At 36.5% G+C, this 22,532-nt stretch overlaps 1 protein-coding gene across 1 annotated transcript in view; it reads left to right on the plus strand.

Annotated features, from left to right (window-relative positions):
- Window positions 1–22,532, plus strand: part of TRPM6 (transient receptor potential cation channel subfamily M member 6) — a gene marked incomplete at its 5' end in the record, with an annotated part of 76,605 nt that overhangs the window by 36,741 nt on the left and 17,332 nt on the right. Inside the window, 12 exons of the mRNA XM_081318875.1 lie at window positions 1,401–1,652; window positions 3,079–3,253; window positions 4,136–4,250; window positions 5,845–6,047; window positions 9,947–10,079; window positions 10,834–11,966; window positions 13,727–13,833; window positions 14,822–14,948; window positions 16,872–16,969; window positions 18,657–18,721; window positions 19,939–19,964; window positions 21,407–21,457. Of these exons, the coding sequence (XP_081175001.1) occupies window positions 1,401–1,652; window positions 3,079–3,253; window positions 4,136–4,250; window positions 5,845–6,047; window positions 9,947–10,079; window positions 10,834–11,966; window positions 13,727–13,833; window positions 14,822–14,948; window positions 16,872–16,969; window positions 18,657–18,721; window positions 19,939–19,964; window positions 21,407–21,457 (2,485 nt within the window). The remainder of the gene's footprint in view (window positions 1–1,400; window positions 1,653–3,078; window positions 3,254–4,135; window positions 4,251–5,844; window positions 6,048–9,946; window positions 10,080–10,833; window positions 11,967–13,726; window positions 13,834–14,821; window positions 14,949–16,871; window positions 16,970–18,656; window positions 18,722–19,938; window positions 19,965–21,406; window positions 21,458–22,532) is intronic.

The raw sequence follows: 22,532 nt of genomic DNA on the forward strand, positions 1-22,532 counted from the left end.
CATGAAGACAAGGAGATGAATTGTCGTACAATACTAATTTTGTGATCTTGGTCTTGGTCTTGATCTTGATATGTGGTTGATCAATAATCTTGATGTGAGTCCCCTGGTGTACTAGGTATGCTTCAGCTTCAAGGCATTTCAAAAATTTCAAAATGATTATGAAGATATTATTTTATTTATTTATTTATTTATTTATTTATTTATTTATTTATTTATTTATTTATTTATTTATTTATTTATTTATTTATTTATTTAGATTTGTATACCGCCCTTTCCCGAAGGACTCAGGGCGGTTTACAGGGTAATTAAAACAAGAAATACAAAAGTTAAAAACAATTTAAAAAATTACAACAGTCCCTGAAAAAGTAAAAGCCCTCAATTAAAATTAAAATTAAAATTCTCAGCCTGGGTCAGAGAGCTTGAAGAGCCAGGTCTTCAGGTCCCGGCGGAATGAACGGAGGTCATTTAGAGGTGAACCCCAGGGAGAAATATGAGCTATGTGCAAGTGAATTTGTCAAGGTATTTGAGTGTTACCATTTTACACATAAAGATCACTCCTCACATCGCTCTGTTGCAGCTCTGTTGCAATGAAGTGATAGATAATGGATAAATCCTCCCTGAAGCTATGGAGGAAGATTAACTGGGAAAAATAAGAGAATGAATGATGCAAGATTGCATCTACCATAAAGAAAATTTCAAATTTCAAGAATTCCAAGGAAAGAATATAAACATAAACAACATTAAACCTGAGAAAAATCCATGAATAAATTAGATGTAACATTCCCCCTACTGTTCAAAGAATAAGGAACACACAAAGTAATTAGACACCCACTTAATATTTAAGTATTTGCAATAGAAAATCAAGGAAGCAGAAAAATAAAATGTATCAGGTGAAGATTAATATGTGCCATCTGTGTATATGGTAGCTCTCTAAAAAGACACTGTTGCCTGGTCTAAAAGAAATCTGAATCAGGATAAATTTTCTTCTTATCGAAAATAACCCATATTTGGTAAAACATTTACACTGAAAATAAATACAGATCTTTTTAAATTTAAAATAGGCTTATTTCTAAATTATCATTACAATTTAGCTCGCATAAAATGTAAAGACATAACTATTTCAAGTTGATAATTCGTAGTCATTAAAGCACCATAATTTGTGTTTTATGGGTGAAAAAATAAATATAGCAAATGGCAAGATACAGGTGATGCTGATGATAATAATTTCATTTCTGGAGAAAAGTAATTTAATGTGTAAGTGTAGTAGAAGTATTGGGTGTTTGCACTGCAATGAATCAAAAGTCAAATGGGGTATCATTTTTCCTGTGCCTTGTGTCACGCAGTTGAAATACATAATTTTGTTTATATAGTAATATTATAACAAATCATTCTGCCTTTAGATTTTTATTTCAGAGCCAAGCAAGTTCATCCAAAAGGTGAAAGTATGGATTTATGAATACTGGAATTTTACAGACTTTATTGCTATCATCCTTTTCATGACTGGTTTTGGTTTGCGCTGGGCTAATCCTCCACTTCATACAATAGGAAGGTTAATTTATTGTCTGGACATAATATTCTGGTATGCTCGACTTCTTGATTTTTTTGCGGTGAATCAGCATGCTGGCCCCTATCTGACAATGATCGGCAAAATGGTAAGTGGTATTGGGCGCTATTATGAATAATTATTTCACTGCAGAGCACCATTTCTTAATGAGGATTGGCTTTAATAGTTCTCCAAGTGGCCTAAGAACCATAAAACCATGAGTTCTAGTCCTGCTTTAAGCATGAAAAGCCAGCTGGGTGAATTTGGGCCTGACAATCTCTCTCAGCCTGACCCACCTCACAGGGTTGTTTTTGTGAGAAAAATAAGAGGCGGAAGAAGTATTTAGTATGCTTGCCAACTTGAGTTATTTATAAACAATAATAAAGGCGAGATAAAAGTCAAATAAATAAATAAAGTTTTAGTCTACTGCAGCACTGGATCAGATATTCATATGGAATAATAAAATGTGACCATGAAGGACACTTGACTTACTGTCTGTATACAAGGTTTGTGTTGGCTCCCACTTGGAACCTCCTGTTAATATAATGAGGAGTTTATTCAGCCTTTTGTATTAACACAAGTATCTTGGCAATCTCTCTTACCCTGCCTCTCTTTTCCTTCTCTTGGATGAATCTTGGATTCACTGAGAATAACAAGTCAGGATCCTCAATTTGAACAATATGCTGAACAAAGAATTTCTGATTTATTTAATTATTTGAGGAATGATTGGATTAAATGTTCCAATACATTGGGGGAAGAATTTATAAAAATCCCATTAATTTTATTGGAAATTGTCAGACTATAAATCACATTATTATTATTACTATTACTATTACTATTATTACTATTATTATTATTATTATTATTATTATTATTATTATTATTATTATTATTATTATTATTATTATTATTATTATACCATTTATATCCCGCCCTTCTCCGAAAACTCAGGGCAGCTTATAATCTAAGAAGCACAAATCAATGTGCTTAGCAATAGCCTTCATTCTATGTATATGCCTGCTTATTAGGGCTTTCCCCCCCAAGCGGCATTTTTACAAAGTCAGCTTAATTGCCCCCAACAATCTGGGTCCTCATTTTACCTACCTCAGAAGGATGGAAGGCTGAGTCAGCCTTGAGCCTGGTGGGACTCAAACCTGCACTAATTGTAGGCAGCTGGTGTTATTATTATTCAATTCACAGTCTCGGTATGGTAAAGACTTAACGGCTCAAGTCTTAACCAAGGACCTAAGAGCTGTTTAGGTAACGTCTGAGTATATAGGCAGTTCTGTATAAAGTATTATTATTATTATTATTATTATTATTATTATTATTATTATTATTATTATTATTATCATCTTCTTCATCATCATCATCATTCAGGGTTATTGAACAATTGGCAAACCTGCTTATTGTAAGATGCTTTTATATAATTTTTTTAATAGATTGCACAATCAGGTTTATTAAAAGCAACAACAGAGGCTGTCTTGGTTTAAAATTCTTGCTACTATGATACCTTGATTTTGTTTTCATTACAGACAGCAAACATGTTCTATATTGTAATTATGATGGCCATAGTACTGTTAAGTTTTGGCGTTGCACGAAAAGCAATACTGTCTCCAAATGAGCAGCCATCATGGACTCTTGCACGAGATATTGTATTTCAGCCATACTGGATGATGTTTGGTGAGGTATATGCGGGAGAAATTGATGGTATGTCTGCTATTGTTGAAAAGTTGCATTTAAATTTAATATAAATGAAATCACATTGGTGTAAATCTTCTGTTTTTTATGGATTTGTAGTCAGTATGCTTTAATAGTAGAGTTTTCTGTATGTATGCCCAGGGTCATTTCTTGTGAAATACAAATTTGACAAATAAAACAATAAATAAATTCATAACATACTTGTTAACTCAGCCACTTATTATATGGCTTGTAATAATGATCAGTGGAACATGTTGTTTTAATTCTTCTGTGTAACGTGTGATACAAATGAAGCATAGTTTCATTGTTCTCCAATTTCACCGCACTGAAAAGCTCTAATATCTGGATAAACAATAAAATATCCCCTTTTCTCATCCTTTCTGACTTTGATGATTGACTTTCCCAACTGGACCACTGGTCATCCTCTGTCTCAGACTCTTAAAGTTAGGGGAAGAAAGAAAGGCAGGCTAGATAACCAGACGATTAGGTAGATGATTAGATATCTTAGATTGCACTATACCTTAAATAATATTATACAATAATCTCTAAAGAGATCATAGTTCAATAATTTTCAGATGCGTCCCAGACTTTAAACCCTTTTAAATATAGGACAAACTTTGTGAGATTATATGTGTCTTTCTAAGAATTTTTCTGTCCTCTTGCCAGGTGTCATTAACTTTTAACTCTGTAGATACATAATTTGCCTTTCATTATGGAAAATAAAATAAATAATTATAAAGAAAGTGGGTGGAAGTAGTTCATTTATGGCTAATTTACTACCATCAAATTGGCTAAACTTCATTATTTAGTTTAAACCTGCTGAGTCTCTTAGTTCATGAATGGATGTGTCGTTATGTTAGTATTCACAAGACACATTTATATTTTTTTCAGCTTGTGAATTAGATCAAAAGTGTCCTCCAGGCTCGTTCCTCACGCCATTTCTTCAAGCAGTGTACCTCTTTGTACAGTACATCATCATGGTCAATCTACTTATTGCTTTCTTCAAGTAAGTACCCAGGATCAACTATACCTATTGTGATGATCTTAAGACATTTTGGAATAAAGTTCCAAAGAAAATTTGGGTATTATAGACCAGACACAACCGTAGGGTATTAACTTGGATACTTTGTTGTTAGTATTGGTAGTTTATCTAGTTTACGAATTTATAGAAGTAAAAATCAACTTACTTCAGCTATAATTTATAGATTCCAAGGCACAACTTAGGAGAATAAGCATAGTAAGTCCAAGCTGCTGATCATGCTTTTTCTAACTAGATGCTGTCCATGCCTGACAAATGAGTTCAATACTGAACATTTTTTCAGCAGATTCTTGCTTGCATATTGGCTTTGTATACATCTCTAGGAATTTTTTCTTACTTTCATAGGCTTTATGATAATTACCATTGGGTGACAGGCAGGACCTTTGACATAAAAAGGAAACTCTTAAAAAACAAACAAACAAACTTCATTTGGTGTCTTCCTTATCAGAGTCATACAATTTTTTTCTCTGAGGTATGCAGTACGTGATGGCTCAGTTGCAAAGGAACAATCAAATGATGAGCAAAAACATCATGAATATAATCACCATTTATGTTTTTTTAAAGGTAAACAGGTAGTTCTTGATTTACCACTGCAACAGAGCTCACAATTTTTGTTGCTAAGGGAAACATTTGTTAAGTGGCTTTTACCCCATTTTATGACTTTTCCTGTTAGTTTCCTGAAATTGTTAAGTGAATCACCGGGGTTGTTAAGTTAAGGACACTGTTGTTAAGTGAATCTGGCTTGCCCATTGACTTTGCTTGTCAGAAAGTCACAGATCCTGATCCCGGGACACTGTAACTGTCACAAATATGAGTCAGTTGCCAAGTGTCTAACTTTTGATCATGTGACCATGGGGATGCTGCAATGGTAATCATAATAATAATCATCATCATAATAATAATATAGTTGGAAGGGACCTTGGAGGTCATCTAGTCCAATCCCCTGCTCAGGCAGGAAACCTTATACTATTTCAGACAAATGGCTGTCCAGTCTCTTTTAAAAACTTCCTGTATTAGAGCATTCACCGCTTCTGGAGGCAGGTTGTTCCACTGGTCATTGTTCTAACTGTCAGGAAGTTTCTCCTTAGTTCTAGGTTGCTTCTCTCCTTGGTTAGTTTCCATCCATTGCTTCTTGTCCTGCCCTCAGGTGCTTTGGAGAATAGCTTGGCTCCCTCTTCTTTGTGGCAGCCCCTGAGATATTGGATCACTGCTATCATGTCACCCCTCACCCTTCTCTTCGTTAAACAACACATACCCAATTCCAGCAACCGTTTCCTATATGTTTTAGCCTCCAGTCCCCTACTTATCTTTGTTGCACTTTTCTGTTATGAGTGTGAAAACCAGTCATAACTCACTATTTTCAGCGCTGTTGTAGCTTTGAGCAGTCATTAAACAAACTGTTGCAAGTTGAGGACTACCCTCTATTTCCTCTTGTTCCACAGAAATATAATTTAAGTGCTGTCTAATATAAATGCCATGTAACATTTCAATGGTTATAAAGTTTATGGTTTATAAAGGGGTCATATGAACCCACCTTCTCCCTTTCCTTCTTAATTCACAGTAATGTTTATTTTGATATGAAGTCTATGTCAAACAAACTCTGGAAATACAACCGTTACCGCTACATCATGACATACCGCGAAAAGCCATGGCTGCCGCCCCCTTTCATCATATTGAGCCACATTGGTATCGTGCTAAATTGCCTTTGCAACCGCCGGCTGCCAAGTGAACTGGATCAAGAGGAGGAAGAGCACGTTGAGCTCAGTAAGCAGATTCTGTCTACGTTTATATTTCTTATGCAAGGACCAAATATGTATGTCATTAAAAAGAAAACATAATGGCATTCCAACTGCTAATTGTGGGATTATAGGTATTGTCAAATAAGCAATAGCAATAGCACTTATATACCGCTTTACAGTACTTTACAGCAGGGCTTTTCAACCTTTTCACCCATTGTACCACTTTTAGGATATGGCAGCATCCGAGTACCACCAGTCGCCTAGCAAGGTGTCAAAAACTTAATGACCCCCCCAAAAAAAACCCGAAAGAGAGGAAAAAAGTGATGAAGTACAGGTACTCCTCGATTTACAACAGTTCCCTTAGTGACTGTTCAAAGTTACAATGGCACTGAAAAAAGTGCCCCCCAAGCCACAGCCGAGCAAGACACCTGCCTGCCCGCCCGGCGGCGCTCTTTCTCCTGTCCGAGGTTTTCATTGTTGTGAGCATTTCTGTTGAGGATTGGCTGTGGGGGTGGGGTGGGGGTGTTTGGTTTTTATTCCCCCCATCTGCTGGGTGGTTGCAGAAGGTTTTGGTCACTTCACATGACCCTGGGACACTGTGACCATCATAAATATGAATCAGTTGCCAAGCATCTGAATGTAAATCACAAGACGCTGGAGATGCTGCAACATTCCAGCTGATCGGCACTTCTTCTGGGCTCAGAAGCGCCAGGATCAGCGCTGAGGTCCAGCTGGAGCCTGGCACTGATCCTGGCACTTCTGCTGAGCCCTGACAGCCCTGAAGAAGCACTGATCCTGATGCTTCCACTGAGCCCTGACAGCCCTGCAGCTTCAGCCATCTCTCGCTCAGGCTTGTGCAGTGCTGCTACCGGTTCAGCTCATTCCCCTCCCCTGCTACCACTTTCCTAGGATGGTCTCATACCACCTGCCAGATGCCAAAGTACCACAGGTGGTACTGGTACCACTGGTTGAAAAGCCCTGCTTTACAGCCCTCTCTAAGCAGTTTACAGGGTCAGCCTATAGCCCCTCCAACAATCTGGGATCTCATTTTTACCAACCTTGAAAGGATGGAAGGCTGGTGAGACTCGAACTGCCGAACTGCTGGCAGCCAGGAGTCAGCAGAAGTAGCCTGCACTACTGCATTCTAACCACTGCACCATCATAAGAACCTAAATTCTGTCTAAAGGGGTGCTTTTAAATTCAGAACCTGAGGACTCCTGCTGCCCTTTTTATTACGCATCATTCCTTGAATGATGATATTAAAATAGGCCTGCCGCAAAATTCTAAAAATACTGTTCATTTGTGTATTTGTTGTAGTCAATGCTGGCATAATGTAAAAGAACAAGATACAAGCATACAATAAATAAATGAATAAGATGGAAAATTTGACCAACTAACATCAAAATATATGCAAATAGTGTATATGCCAGGGGTAGGCAACCTTGGCTCTTTTATGACTCATGGACTTCAACTCCCAGAATACCTGAGCCGGCATAGCTCAGCATGGCTCTCTCTTTCCCCTCAGCATGCTGGCTCAGGAATTCTGGGAGTTGAAGTCCACAAGTCATAAAAGAGCCAAGGTTGCCTACCCCTGGTATATGCCATATCAAACAAGCGGTGCAAAGCACAGAACAACCAGGGAGAAGAAACCAGGTAGAAGAAAAACAAGACCTGGGACAGCAGCCAGGTCTTTAAGGACTCTCAGAATGTAATCAAGATCACCTGTTTCTAACTGAGGGAATTTCGTCGCACAGTGCATTCCTCTCTACCACCTAGCATTCATGTGGGTTGTTGTTGTTGTTGGTTTTTTGGTGCAATTCTAAAGAAGAATTCATAGATTATGACTATAACCAGCATCCTAGTTCCAACTGATAGGGGTAGATCATGTTCAGTCAAAGATATATCTAATCAAGTGGGATTGTAGCTATACCACTCGGTTGATAAAATATGCTGTGTTCCAGAGAGGCGGGGTCCTTGGTGTTCTCTGAGCTTGTTTTTTTTGTGGACATTTAATTACCAATTACCATTATCAGTGCACTAAAGATGTTACCTAGTTTAGTAATGAAGTGTCTGCAAGAAAACTACCAAGCTCGGAGGACACCAAGGACCATACAGTTCAATCCTGGGCTTCAAATATTATGTTCTATCTATTCCATAGAGACCCTATAATGATAAAACTAATTTTATCATCATCTCCCAGCATGAACTAGAATGTTTAGAAGGGAAGGCTATGGCTTCCAGAATATGTTGAACAACTTTTGTTCAAGCAAACTAACCCCTGGTAATACCATTATATCATCTTTTTTCCCTTGAGTTTACTACTGCCTTCTTTAAGGAGGGCAGTCTTTATAGGCAGGAAAGAAAATAACTTTTTTCAAATCATCCATTATTTAACAAAATATGAGGGACAGACTATATGTGATCTGTGTGCGTGCGGGTGTGTTGTCCGTATAACACATTAATGGAAACTACAATGGAAGAGAAAAGGATTTTATGTATTTTATTCTGGATGACTCACAATATAATGAACAATAAAAACAGAACAAAACAAGATTTTGCCGGCGGACGACACCCAGGGATAGGGCCTTCTCAGTGGGGGCGCCTGCCCTTTGGAACCAGCTGCTAGTGGAGCTGAGGACTGCCCCCGACCTCCGTTCATTCCGCCGGGACCTGAAGACCTGGCTCTTTGAGCTCTCTGGCCCAGGCTGAGAATTAATCTTAATTTTAACTGGGGTTTTATTTATGCAGGGACAAATATAATTTTTTTAAAATTTGTTTTTAACTTTTGTATCTTGGTTTTTTAATCACCCTGTAAACCACCCTGAGTCCTTCGGGAAAGGGCGGTATATAAATGTAATAAAATAAATAAATAAAATAAATAAGATGGCATCCAGTCACTCTATAAAACTTATGTCATCACACGTCATTGTCTCAAGTTTCATTTTACCACTCCCTATTGGCAGTTAATCAACACTGTTGAAAGGTTCACCCACCTGCAACTGATAGGTTTCTGCCACATGTTTGATCACAAGGGTTATTTGTTTATTTATTTATTTATTTATTTATTTATTTATTTAAATTTATATACCGCCCTATTCCCGTAGGACTCAGGGCGGTTTACAGGGAAAATTAAAAGTTAAAATACATCACATACAATTAAAATCGATTAAAACTAAGATTAAATTAATCCCTGAACTTAACTAAAACCCCATTAATTAAATAATTAAAACCCCTCAGTCTGGGCCAGACAGCTCAAAAAACCAAGTTTTCAAGTCCCTACGAAATGAGCAAAGGTCGGGGGCGGTCCTAAGCTCCGTGGGAAGCTGGTTCCAAAGGGCCGGCACGCCCACAGAGAACGCCCTTCCCCTGGGAATAACCCGCCGGCATTCCTTAACCGGCGGTACCCTAAGAAGGCCCTCCCTGTGGGAGCGCACAGGACGATGGGAAGTTGATGCTGGCAGCAGGTGTTCCCTTAGATAATCTGGACCCAAGCCATTTAGAGCTTTATAGGTCATTACCAGCACCTTGAATCTCACCCGGAGGACAACCGGAAGCCAATGCAGCTCATGGAGAAGATGTGTTACACGGGAGTATCGGGAAACTCCCATAACAACTCGCGCAGCTGCATTCTGCACCAGCTGAAGCCTCCGAGTGGTCCTCAAGGGCAGCCCCATGTAGAGAGCGTTGCAGTAGTCTAGCCGGGAGGTCACAAGTGCATGGGTGACTGTGCGTAGGGCATCTTGGTCCAGATAGGGCCGCAACTGGCACACCAGACGAAGCTGGGCAAAAGCCCCCCTGGTCACGGCTCCTATATGATCTTCAAAATTGAGCCGTGAATCCAAGAGGATGCCCAAGTTGCGAGCCCTATCGACGGGGGGTTTAAAACCAACACAGGTAAAATTGATTTGTTATTGCTTTACCCAGAACTGTACCTGAGTGACGAAGAATTAAAAAAGCTTCATGATTTTGAAGAACAGTGTGTCGAACAGTACTTACATGAAAAGAAAGAAAACTTTCACTTCAGCGATAGTGAACAGATCCGTGTTACAAATGAAAGGTAGGACATGTCTTGTAATAATACTTCTTTTGATACCTAGCAACAATGGTATTGATGGGGGAGGGTCCAAAATTTATAAATGCCAGTCACATCATCGCAATGGATCTCCCCCTTTTGTTCATGTATGCAATGTCATATATAAAAGAACCAGATCATATATGCAAACCTTTCAGATCTTGCAATTTTGAACTGCCCCTCTTGATTTTTGGCAACAAAAGCATGTTGAACTTCAGAACTGGTTGTAAATGATTAAATATTAATTAAAATTTTCATTATTGTATTATGCAATATAGTGGAACAAAATGGATAATATGTAAGGTCATTCTGGAAAAAAATGAATACATTCCTTAATCTACTACGATATCCTGTTAAATTCTTTAGGCATTCTTCAGTTTAATGCAGAAAGCAAAGATTTATTCAACTAAATTTTGAGTTATGCTGAATTATATTGAACAAATACTATTCTATTACTCAAATAATCACATAGACCAAATTTTGGACACCGAAATTGTTTTAGCAGACTGCAAACCATTTAAATGTACCTCAGATATTCACAGTTATGACAAGCTATTCTATGAATCGTAAATACCTTGCAGTAATCAAGAGTTATTGGGTAGAAAATGCTAGTGGTCAAACAATTTGATCTCATATCTAATGAGTGTCTAATATTCCGGTTGGAAAATACAGTAAAATACATTCCTTTAGTGCAGTGAACCATGCATAGGAATATAATTTTTGGATGTTCTTCCCCTAGAGTTGAAGAAATGTTTACACAGCTGAAGGAAATTCATGAGAAAGTAATTTATATCAAAGATGCTTTGCTTGCCTTGGACAGCCAACTGGGACACTTACAAGACCTCTCAGTTTTAACAGTTGATACTCTCAAAGTCATTTCAGCTGTGGATACTTTGCAAGAAGGCGAAGCCTTTCTCTCTGAACAGAAGCACCAGACCTGTAGGAAGCTTCCACATAGTTGGAGCAACCCTCTGTGTTCAAAGGCTTTGAGTTTTATGGAAAGTGGCAGCATCAAGTACAATTACTACAGTATGCCATCTTCTCTTCAGAGAAACCTAGCCAGAAGCCACTGGTCGCTAGGAGGGAACTGTCCCATTTTTGGCACCCTAAACTATAGTGAAATCCAATTAATCAAGAAAGATCAAGAACAGGAAGTTGAAAATGGCATTCTGACATCGGAGTTATCTTCGGGGAATAAATCAGTCTCTAGATACGGACAGTTTCTTCTTGTGCCTCCGGATCAGAAAGGAGCTTCTGAGGATGCTGGTTTAAGTTTGGCCTTTTCAACTACTCTGAATGAGCTTAAGGATGAGGACTTAAAAGCTAAAGATGAAATGAGGCAGAGTGACACTGTCCCTCAATGTCATGTATGTAGTGCCAATGAGGTGGCTGAAACAATGCCGGTTATCAGCCAAGTGCAGGAACTGAACATTTCCCTGGCTAAGAAAGAGAATGAAACTTCTGCTGAACACCATTTGTCCATCCATGCAGTTAATAGCATCAGTGAGATTGCTCAGTCTACTCATTATCACTGTGAGGGACCAGGAAAAGGTTATGTAAATTGGGGCTTCTTGGAAGACAACGAAAAGAGAGAGGAGGGCAATCAGTCAATACAGCAACCCTGTCTGCATTCGCTCCATGACAAAGATGGCAGTTGCAGTCCTCCACACATGCAGATCAAGGAATCCAAATCCTTCTCGTACAGTTCTGACATATCAGAGTACAGTAGTGACAGCCCACCGTCTCACCTGAGTTTCCAGCGCAGCATGTCTGTCTGGATCAATCCACTCAAGAGAAATTGGCCTTTCTGCAAAGGGAGCAGCTTTTGTGCCCGTGGTGCTGAGAAAACAGCAAAAACCTGCAAAATAAAAGGCAATAACCACACAAATTTGAGTTTCCTTCTCTTCTTACGCTTTCATCTTCAAACAGAAGCTCTGTTGCATTTACAGGTAGCCCTTGACTTACCACCCTTGATTTAGCAATCTTGAAGTTACAAGGGCACTGGGGAAAAAAAAAAGACTTACAACCAGTCATCACACTTATGACCGTCCAGCATCCCCATGGTCACATGGTCAAAATTTGGGCACTTGGCAAGGGCATGCATTTGCGATGGGTACAGCATCCTGGGGTTGCCATTTGTGACCTTCCCAGCTGACCTCTGATGAGCAAAATCAGTGGAGGAAGCCAGATTAACAATGATGGCATGTTTTACTTAACAACTGCAGTGATTAGCCTAACAACAATGGCAAAATGGTCATAAAATTGGCTGCAACTCATTGAACAACCACCTTGCCTAATGTGGTTGTAAGTCAAGGAATACCTATATATATATATATATATTAAAAACCCAGTCTTTTCTGTATTTGCATTTTTCTGCCTTCTTTTATCTCTCTCTCTCTCTCTCTCTCTCTCTCTCTCTCTCTCTCTCTCTCTCTCTCTCTCTCTCTCTCTCTCTGTGTGTGTGTGTGTGTGTGTGTGTGTGTGTGTGTATAGAACGCAGGATACAAATAATTTAAATCAGTATTACTCAGCAGTTGGGTTCAAACAATACCCTAAGCAATAATGTGTGCCATGTGATTTTAATTTGTCAGGTTATATGAACAGAGCCATCTTACCTCAACTATCAGCAAGATGGCAACTGCAGGCACCAATGACATTAATTGTGTGTTAGAATAGTATGCAGTAACACTACAATGATGGGACGCATTTTATGAAATCATGGGGCAAATGAAATTATAATGGTATATAAGTATATGCAATACTATAATGACATATGAAATGCCATTTGATGCTCTTCCTCCATACACCTATGTTATTAAGCTCCAAGATTTTGCCCTATCCTTTCCCCATTCCTATTTCCATTCCCATTCCTCTTTTCTCCCCATTCCCCTCCCCTCCCCTCCTCTCCCCTCCTCTCCTCTTTACTCATACTTTTGTCTACAAAAGAAAAAACCTTGCCAACCCTTAACTAGGCCTTACCATAATGTGAGAACCAATTGTGATAATTCAGCCTTCCCCAAACTATCCCCCATATATTGGGTCTACATCTACATCATCCAGGGTCAGGCCTTAAAATGCAGATGATAGGAGAGATAGTATGTTATGTTTGGAAAACAGAAGCATGAAAAGAGGAAAATAAATTGTAAACCAATTGGAGTTGTTTAAGATGGGCAGCATATCAATATTTGTAATTAAATAAGTAGTTACAAATATGACAGAGAAGGAAATGTATGGAATATTAGTATGTTGAAATTATACTAAATATTTTGTTTAATAAAATATGTGTTATTCTATGACTAAACAGAAAATTTAAATTGTTTAGTTGTAGAATAGATATATGCTAGGTAAATATGTATAATCAGTGTTTTTAAAAATAATGCTAGAAACTATCCTGTAAGAAGTCTCTAGCAAGCCACTTTTATCGCTTGACTTCATAGTGTCCTTAGCTTTATATATGTCATTGTATTAAAGATGATTCTACAGTGTTGCAAGCTTTTAATGCTAAAAACGGGCATATCTAAGAGTAAAGCCCATTGATCACATTATGTCTTATCTCTAAACGGAATCTTAAGTGCAAAACTTGTAGACTTATTTGAAATATGAATTTGTCTCCTCTGCCCTTTTGTTCTTAGAATTTTCAAAATCTACTCAGCTATGTCAGTCAGTATGGGGCAAGGCAAAATTTAGAAACAAAGAGAGGAGGTCTTCAAGGAAAAAGAGAAAAACTCTTCAAGTTCCAGTAGGTATTAACAGAATTAGTTATACGTTGTTAGAGTTTGTGTATGCACATAAATGTATGTATGTACACATATACATACACACACACACATATACACACTGTGTGTGTGTGTATACACACAGACACAGACACTGATATATATATAGTTTATATATGTGCTCTGTGTGTGTATGTGTATTTCTCTCTTTGTGTGTGTGTCTCTGTGAGGGGGATCTGTGTGTGTCATTAAACTTCTGGTGATATCTAATTGTTTGCAGACAGTACATTACTAAAACAAAGAACAAATATTCCTCAAAAATAGAAGCTAGTCCTTCAAATAGAGGATGGTTATTTGTAAACTACATGCATAGTTAAGATGTTTTCAAAGAAAAGCTGTTCATTTCCTCTAAAGATTATTTCAGAGCAGAGAGCAGTAAAGTTATTTCCACAGAGATAACTTTTTTGTTCTGTAAATCATATTCCGAAGCTTTAAATGTTTGATTAAATGAGTCATCTGGAATTAGTAGGATACAATCCACAGGAAAAATACATGTTTTAAGATTGATTGCAAACTTACAGGATTATTTGCTTAATCACTGGATGTCATCCTGTGAATAGATTCCCCCAAAAGCATTGTGACTTTTAATCCTACATTTGATGACATTTTCCCCATTGCAACTGCTCGTTTTATAAGCAACTACTTGTATTGCATAATTTATTTATTTATTTTATTTAATTATTAATGAATACAATGCATGGAGCATACAAAGACTTTTATTTAAATATCTTGATTTTATAAAAATTGGGGCTATGTATATTTTTGTACCTTGTTTCTGCTCTGTTTGATTCATGCAATTTCCCCCCTTAACTCTCTAATCTCTCTTTATATAAGGATAACAGACATTGCTTTTAGAGGGCCTGAAATTAGGACAACAATCCAGGTGATATATTCAAATGGCTATTTTTCTGGACCTTCTGCTGATTTTTATTTTCTCTTTTTTCTTGGCAGTTGATTACAGTAGATAGTTGCCCTCAGAGCATCCAAGTGAATTTGGAACCACTTGACAGTAAACCTGCCGAAGACAAACTGGAACATGGGGCCAAATGGCTAACTGTGTCTCACTTCAAGCAACTAAGTATGTCACACATGAAGCCCATGAAGATTACATACAGTACTAAAAGAAAGCCATGCATACTGTTGAAAATAACTCCTTTAAGAGAGAAAGCTATAAAGATAGGATAAGAAACTTCTTGGGAAGAATTACAATATTATGAATTTGAAGATTAAACATATTAATTTTATTTCACAAGTTGTAGCAACTTGTGGGTCTACCATGATGGATAGAATGCACATGTTTTCAAATCATAAGTAACACATTATAGACAGTGGTGGGATTCAGCCAGTTCGCACCACTTTGGTACAACCAGTAGCTAATTTTTTGTTGCCTAGGCCCAGAATGGATTTCCGGAAGTGGCATCCACACACAGAACTGGTTGTTCACGTATTTGAGTCCCACCACTGATTACAGATATACAACTTACAGCAAATCTTGGACCGCTGTGAACATATGATTGTTCTACATTAGTTAACCGGGTTTACTACTGAATGTTGGTTTGATCATCAGTATATTAATCTCCATTTGTGGTACAGTAAGAAGAAATTGCATGGAACCAGCAGAACTTTAATGAGTTCCGAAGAACAGGATTAATTAACTTTATTCTGCCAGAAGTTTCCCTCTGAGGGTTGCAGGAGCCAAACACTGATATAATTAGAAAGCTGGTATTTTTAGCCTGCTTTTATTTGTGGAATTTTTTAAAAATGTAAAATTCATGCCTTAAATATTGCAGGGAATTAACACATGCAAATTACCACTACTCTATCTCTCAATCACAGAAAGATTTAAAATATTTAGCACCCTTCATTCCCATGCCCAAAATTTTTTAATTTTCACCTACCTTATCCAGATCATATTAATAACAGGTAGTCTTCAACTTTACAACCACAACTGAGCCCAAAATTTCTTTTTTTTTTGGTAATATATTTTACTGATTTTTTAAAAACATAAATTACTTAATAATTGGTGAACAGTGTGTTGTCTGGGTTTACATTTGTAAAACAATCACTAACAATTGATTTCTATAATCCATAATCCATATAATGGTTTTAGTTGATTTCCTCTTTTCCCCAAAATATCCTCTTTTGCAAACATTGAGTTAATACAATTCTTATTGTTTTCATAGATAACAATTAAATATATATTTTCCCCCAATATTCCTAAAAATTTAATTTAATTTAATTTAATAATATTTATATACCGCCCTTCTCCCTGAGGACTCAGGGCGGTTCACAGGGCAGAATAAAATACTAAATACAAACGTTAAAACAAGATTAAATAATTGCCCATATTAAAACAGTTGGAATCAAGTTCTAAAACACCAAGTTAAAATTAAAACACAAGACTAAAAACCCCACCAATCCCCATCAGGCTAGGCCGGCTTGAACAAACAGAATGATAATCACATCAATATAATATTTCTTTTCTATCCTATTATTCTGGTTGCCTTACCATAGATCCTGTTACAGTCCTTATTTAAATTTGTTTCTCCCACAAAATTCTAAGTATTCTTACTGGTTAAGATTTTCTCAAAAAATAACTACATTTAAAAATTTAACTATTTTTTCCATATGAACCATCTCACACTTTTACATTTCTTAAGGAATAGATAAAACAGTGAAAAAAGAAAGGAGAGCAAAAGTAAAGAAACATAAAAAACATACTACTTAAAATATATATCCCTCCTAAGCTAATATATATTTGTTTCCAAAATTTCTTATTTTTTTTACCATAATTAAAAATATGTTTAATCTTTAAATATTCCATTTAATACATCTAGTCAGCTAGTCCTTTAACTCTTATTCAAAACATTTTTTATCCATTATAATTTTCTTAAATTCAATCACATTTAAATATCTAAAACATTTCCTTTATCTAAGCCATTTCAACTTTTTTGAGAACAAGATACTTCCAATAACTTTGAATATTTGTTTACTTGGCTAGGTTTAGATCATATCAGTTGTATGCATCAGGAAATGAAAAATCAAGAACTAGTAAGGCAAACAGTGCAAATCTGTGACTACCTGAGACAATCGCAAGAGGTAAGATGTGCCAGGGCGCTTTTTATGGCCTGTAATTTTTATTAAATATGTTTGCTGTTATTTTAGGCTGAGCCTCTAGTGAGTACATTAAAGAACCAGATACTTTTTTTAATGCAGCAAGCACAGAGGTTGCTGGTGAAGAAATAAGTAATTAATCTCTTCCTGATTCTGTAATAGTTTTGTTCCCTATGCCAGGGGTAGGCACCCTTGGCTAAGGAATTCTGGGAGTTGAAGTCCACGAGTCATAAAAGAGCCAGGGTTGCCTACCCCCTGCCCTATGCCATCCGTCTGGTAAATTTGCAAAATTCATTTTTCTCATTATGCACATGTACACATAACTCAAACTAGACTGTTGTTTCTCTGTGCCATAATTCTCGATATATGCATAAATCTGTATTCATTTATTTATTTTTGTCATATTTATCTAGTGTATATCAGAGGTGGTGACCCTTTGAGAGCTGTATGCAATGAAATTTCATTTTAATGTATGCCGATTAGTATACATTCAAAGTGACAATAAAGTTATTATTCTATTCTATTCTATTCTATTTTTAAAGATCAGTGATTAAAAAAAACTCAACTTATCAAAACATAAAGTAAAGGATATACGAGGAGGATAACTTTAAAAGTTGAGGCTTTATATGATTGTGAGTTGTTAAAGAAATTGCATAAAGGAGTAATATAAATTGTGCAATCTTTCAAGGGGAGCCTTTGTAACATAGAAAGCTCATAGATAGCATATCTTTTCAATTTGTTAAAATAGCTACTTTTCCCCCCCAGGCTCATATCAGTATTTTGAAAATTACTTTCCATGGCTGTTCCCAGAAATACTTTCTGTAGTAGTTATGGAAAATGGAAAAAGACATGTCATTATTAATTATTACTATTATTATTATTATTATTATTATTATTATTATTATTATTATTATTATTATTATTATTATTATTATTATTATTATTATTATTGCTTCATGCACATTCCAGAATGTTCTGATCAACCCTTTTGAAGAACGCACACATTCCTGGTATATTCTGCTGATGAAATAATTTTATACTAGTACTTTGAGACTTTCCTAAGCAAAATCACTTTTACTTTCCTGATACCACTAAGTTTGCTAAGCTATCGTACTAGATCTAGAGAAATATTTTATGTTAATTAAATATTATAATCAAGCTGAGCTGCTAAATGGAAGATTATGTATGTTCGCCACCTCAAGTTCCTTATAAAGTAATAAAGAGATTATAAAAATCAAACAAATAAAATTATGGAAAGCAAAATTTTGTTTCTTGGCCCATTGTATAAATCTATAAAGGCCAAGTATTAATAACAAAGGTGTACCATAACAACATTTTGAGATGAAAATTGGAAGTGTAGCATGAATTATGGTATATATTCTTAAATGTTCTCTGCCTTTCAGCATTCTTAGTGAAGAACTATTAATGCTTGTGTGGGCATATTGTATGAAGTGGTTGATTGTGTTTTAACTTAATCAAACAATTCAGCTATTATAGCTTATGAGTCACAAATACAGTTTATTAGGAATGGTTAAAAGAAGTCATGATTTTGTGTACTATGTGTACCTTGCCAGGAAAGAAGGTATATGGATATGGAAGTTACTAACCATAGACATAATTTTATTTAAAATGCCTATTCATAAAAATAAGAGAAACAACAATCTGTTTTCAGGATTTAAATAACAGCATTGCTTGGACTAGGAAGAACAGAAAAAATAATCTGAGCAGAAGCTACTCGTAAGTATTCTTGTCTGTTTTATCGCAGATGGCTTTGTTTTGATGGGGCTTGGCCTTATTACTCCAACTATCTGACATGCTTTTGTGATCTTTAATCATTTAGCTGATAACCTCATTGAGATATCCCATTCTAAAATGTTATCACAAAGGACAAATTAAGTATATTTATATGAGAATATAAATATGAATTCCATCTTCATGTGGTCCTGAAACTAGTGCCAAATTGCATAGAAATAGTGTATGTCTGCATGAACGACTTACTATATATCAAATAGATAAATTCTGGGTACAAACGATAAAGTTTACAATTAAATAGAGTTTGTCTATCAGAAGTCATGAAAAATCAAGAAATGTAAGTTAGTGTATGAATCCTGAATGAGCATAGACCTTACTGCAGTCAATGTATTATCATTTGTAAAATTAAAATGAATAAATGAATACGCACAGTCACTCATGCGCTTGTGACCTCCCGTTTGGACTACTGTAACGCTCTCTACATGGGGCTGCCCTTGAAGACCACTCGGAGGCTTCAACTGGTGCAGAATGCGGCCGCGCGAGTTGTAATGGGGGTCTCCCGATACTCCCATGTAACACCTCTACTCCGCGAGCTGCATTGGCTTCCGGTTGCCCTCCGGGTGAAATTCAAGGTGCTGGTTATCACCTATAAAGCCCTACATGGCCTGGGTCCGGGTTATTTGAGGGAACACCTGCTGCCGGCATCAAACGCCCTTCGCCCAGTGCGCTCTCACAGGGAGGGTCTGCTCAGGGTTCCGCCGGTGAGAGATTGCCGGCGGGTGACACCCAGGGATAGGGCCTTCTCAGTGGGAGCGCCTGCCCTCTGGAACCAGCTGCCGGTAGAGTTGAGGACTGCTCCCGACCTCCGATCATTCCTCCGGGGCCTGAAGACCTGGCTCTTTGAGCTCTCGGGCCCAGGCTGAGGAGAAAATTTTAACTGGGGTTTTAATGTACAGGGTGAATTTAATGCTTTTTAATTGGTTTTAACTTTTGTATGTTTTGATTTTTAATTCCCTGTAAACCGCCCTGAGTCCTCAGGGAAAGGGCGGTATACAAATGCAAATATTAAATTAAATTAAATTAAATTAAAAACTTAGGTAAGTTTCCCAATGCATTTAACATTTTGTGTGTGTATCTTTGTGTGTCCATGCATGTGTGTTAATTCAGACAATGATAAAAACTCCAGTTTTTGTTTCAAATAGGTTGAGAAGTTTGGAAGGAGATGGCAGTAAGTTTTTGGTTTTATTTGTAAATATGATAGTCAAATGCACATTTAGAACAAAGTTAGTCTAGAAAAGCCTCTTGATACTAACTCACCTTTTAAAAGACTTTCTTATACGGAAACTGAATCTAACCTATAATCTTCCAGGTATGTTTATAGAGACTGTTGAGATGTTTTGCTTACCATTTAAATGTCATATATGGAAAATAGATAGAAATTGAAAAAGAAAAAAAATTAAATTAGGCATTAATGGTTAGTTACCGGTATATATTTGAAGGCCTCCACAATAATCCAAAGATGTTGCAGACCTGTAATGAGTGTTCAGATATTATATCAACAGTTACTGCAAATTGTGATTAGTTTCAAACTATAATATCTATTTCTGGATTGCAAATAAAAAACTGTTTCAGAGTACTTCAACCATGTTATACCACTTTTATTTTATTTTGACTTCCACTTTTCACTACGTTTTAGTGTATGCTCCAAATTTTTGAATTGATATAGCAAAAGATATTCATTGGGGCACATCTAGATACCTTACCCTCGATGGATTTAACAGGGAAATATCACAATGTTCCTTTCCAAAATTTACTCTTTATCTGTTCCAACATTGAAATTGATATGGTTACGCCTATACTTCTTACTTGCCCAATCTATCTTCCTTGGAAAGCAGAATTAATAATACCACTAATTGTAATAGAGTTGTTTTGGAGCCAACAGAATACAGTGCATTGTTTAATTAAGTGATTGCTGTAGTGAAGCTTCTAGGAAAATAGCAACCTTTTAACACTTGTAGCTACTGCTGTCAGTAACCACTAGATAGACTAAAATTAAAATTTATCTGTTATAAAAATTATATTCTATCATCTTCAGTTATTTTATTCAGTTACCACCCTTTTTTCCTTTTGCCTTATATTGATTTATAATTTAATTTTGAACTGTATCTGGATAATTTGTCTATCTTTATAAAACTTGCAATAAATGTTTAAATTCAGGGAAACAAAGTGCCTTTCAGTTGAATAAATTTTCAATTGAGTTGAAAGGCATCTTATTCTGGTATACGTTTGGCTGTTATTTTAATTTTATTGGTACCCATGACACATTGTTGACTTTTTAAAGTATTTTAATTGTGTATAAATACAATTAAGATAATATTTTAAAAATGCTTTAACCCTTTTGTAGTCTGGCCCAAAATTTCTAGGAATAGAGCAAGATATATGTATTGTTAAATAAACAAATAATATTGTGATCCCTAGTATAATTATATGCTTTTTTACTGATAATTTAATTAAAAAAGTATTTTAATTAGCTCAAAGAAGGGCTTTATAGGAAGTTAAAAATGGATTCTCTTTCACTGCCAATCACTTTATGACAGTCTTGACTGCACAGTGCTCACAACAGTGTACTTTCTTTCCATATTTAACATTAAGGTTTTCAAAATATTTCAGATATCTCACACTCCTTAAAACCCCCTCAAGATTTGCACCATCATTACTCAGGTACGTAGTGAGTATTTAAGTGAGTATGCTGAGTATATTAATTCTTTCCCTTTATCATTTTCTAATTATCTGACTTTGAAGTAGCTCATTATCAAGTGCCGTGCATTAAAAGAATTCCTAAGAGAGTATCTTGGGGAGATTAAGATAATTTATTATGTTAGCACTGCTTTCTGTGTGCCAAGTAGTTGTTGGTAAAATAAATTGATTGCTGGAAATATAATAACAGATCTATAATCAAAAGCCATAGAAAGAAAATGTCTTTTGTAATATCATTTCTTTTATAAATATAATTTCTATTATGTTGAGGAAATATAATAAAAGGGTGTAGAGATTGAGGATCAGCTAGTTCAGTTTCTGATCAAATAAATCTGCTTTTAGTATCAATCCCTAGTGAATTCATATCCTAAAATGATTTCACACTGCATCAGAAGCAATGAACACAATTTGAACTTGCCAAGCTGTTATATATTCAAAGCCGATTTCATTCTCTACTAGATGATGAAATTTGTGATACCTACCAGCAGATGTCCTTGCTGTCACACATTTAAGAACATATGTATATCACGGTCTTTGCAAATACTGTTCCTGATGAGATTGCTAAATGAAGTATTTGTAGTATGTAATAATTGTATGATGGTTAGAGGTAGTATATTCTTATTGCAGTAAGCATGAAAGCTGTTATATCAGAAACACATATAAGCATATACTGTACCAAACCTGCTGTGGTCAGTTTAAAGGTAAAGGTAAAGGTTCCCCCGCACATGCGTGCTAGTCGTTTCCAACTCTAGGGGCCGGTGCTCATCTCCGTTTCAAAGCCGAAGAGCCAGCGCTTGTCCGAAGACGTCTCCGTGGTCATGTGGCCGGCATGACTAGACGCCAAAGGCGCACGGAACGCTGTTACCTTCCCACCGTAGTGGTCCCTATTTTTCTACTTGCATTTTTACGTGCTTTCGAACTGCTAGGTTGGCAGAAGCTGGGACGAGTAACAGGCGCTCACTCTGTTACGCAGCACTCGGGATTCGACCCGCCAAACTGCCGACCTTCCGATCGACAAGCTCAGCGTCCTAACCCACTG

This window comes from Vipera berus (assembly GCF_964194415.1).
Source record: "Vipera berus genome assembly, chromosome: 2".
Taxonomy (NCBI): Eukaryota; Metazoa; Chordata; class Lepidosauria; order Squamata; family Viperidae; genus Vipera; species Vipera berus.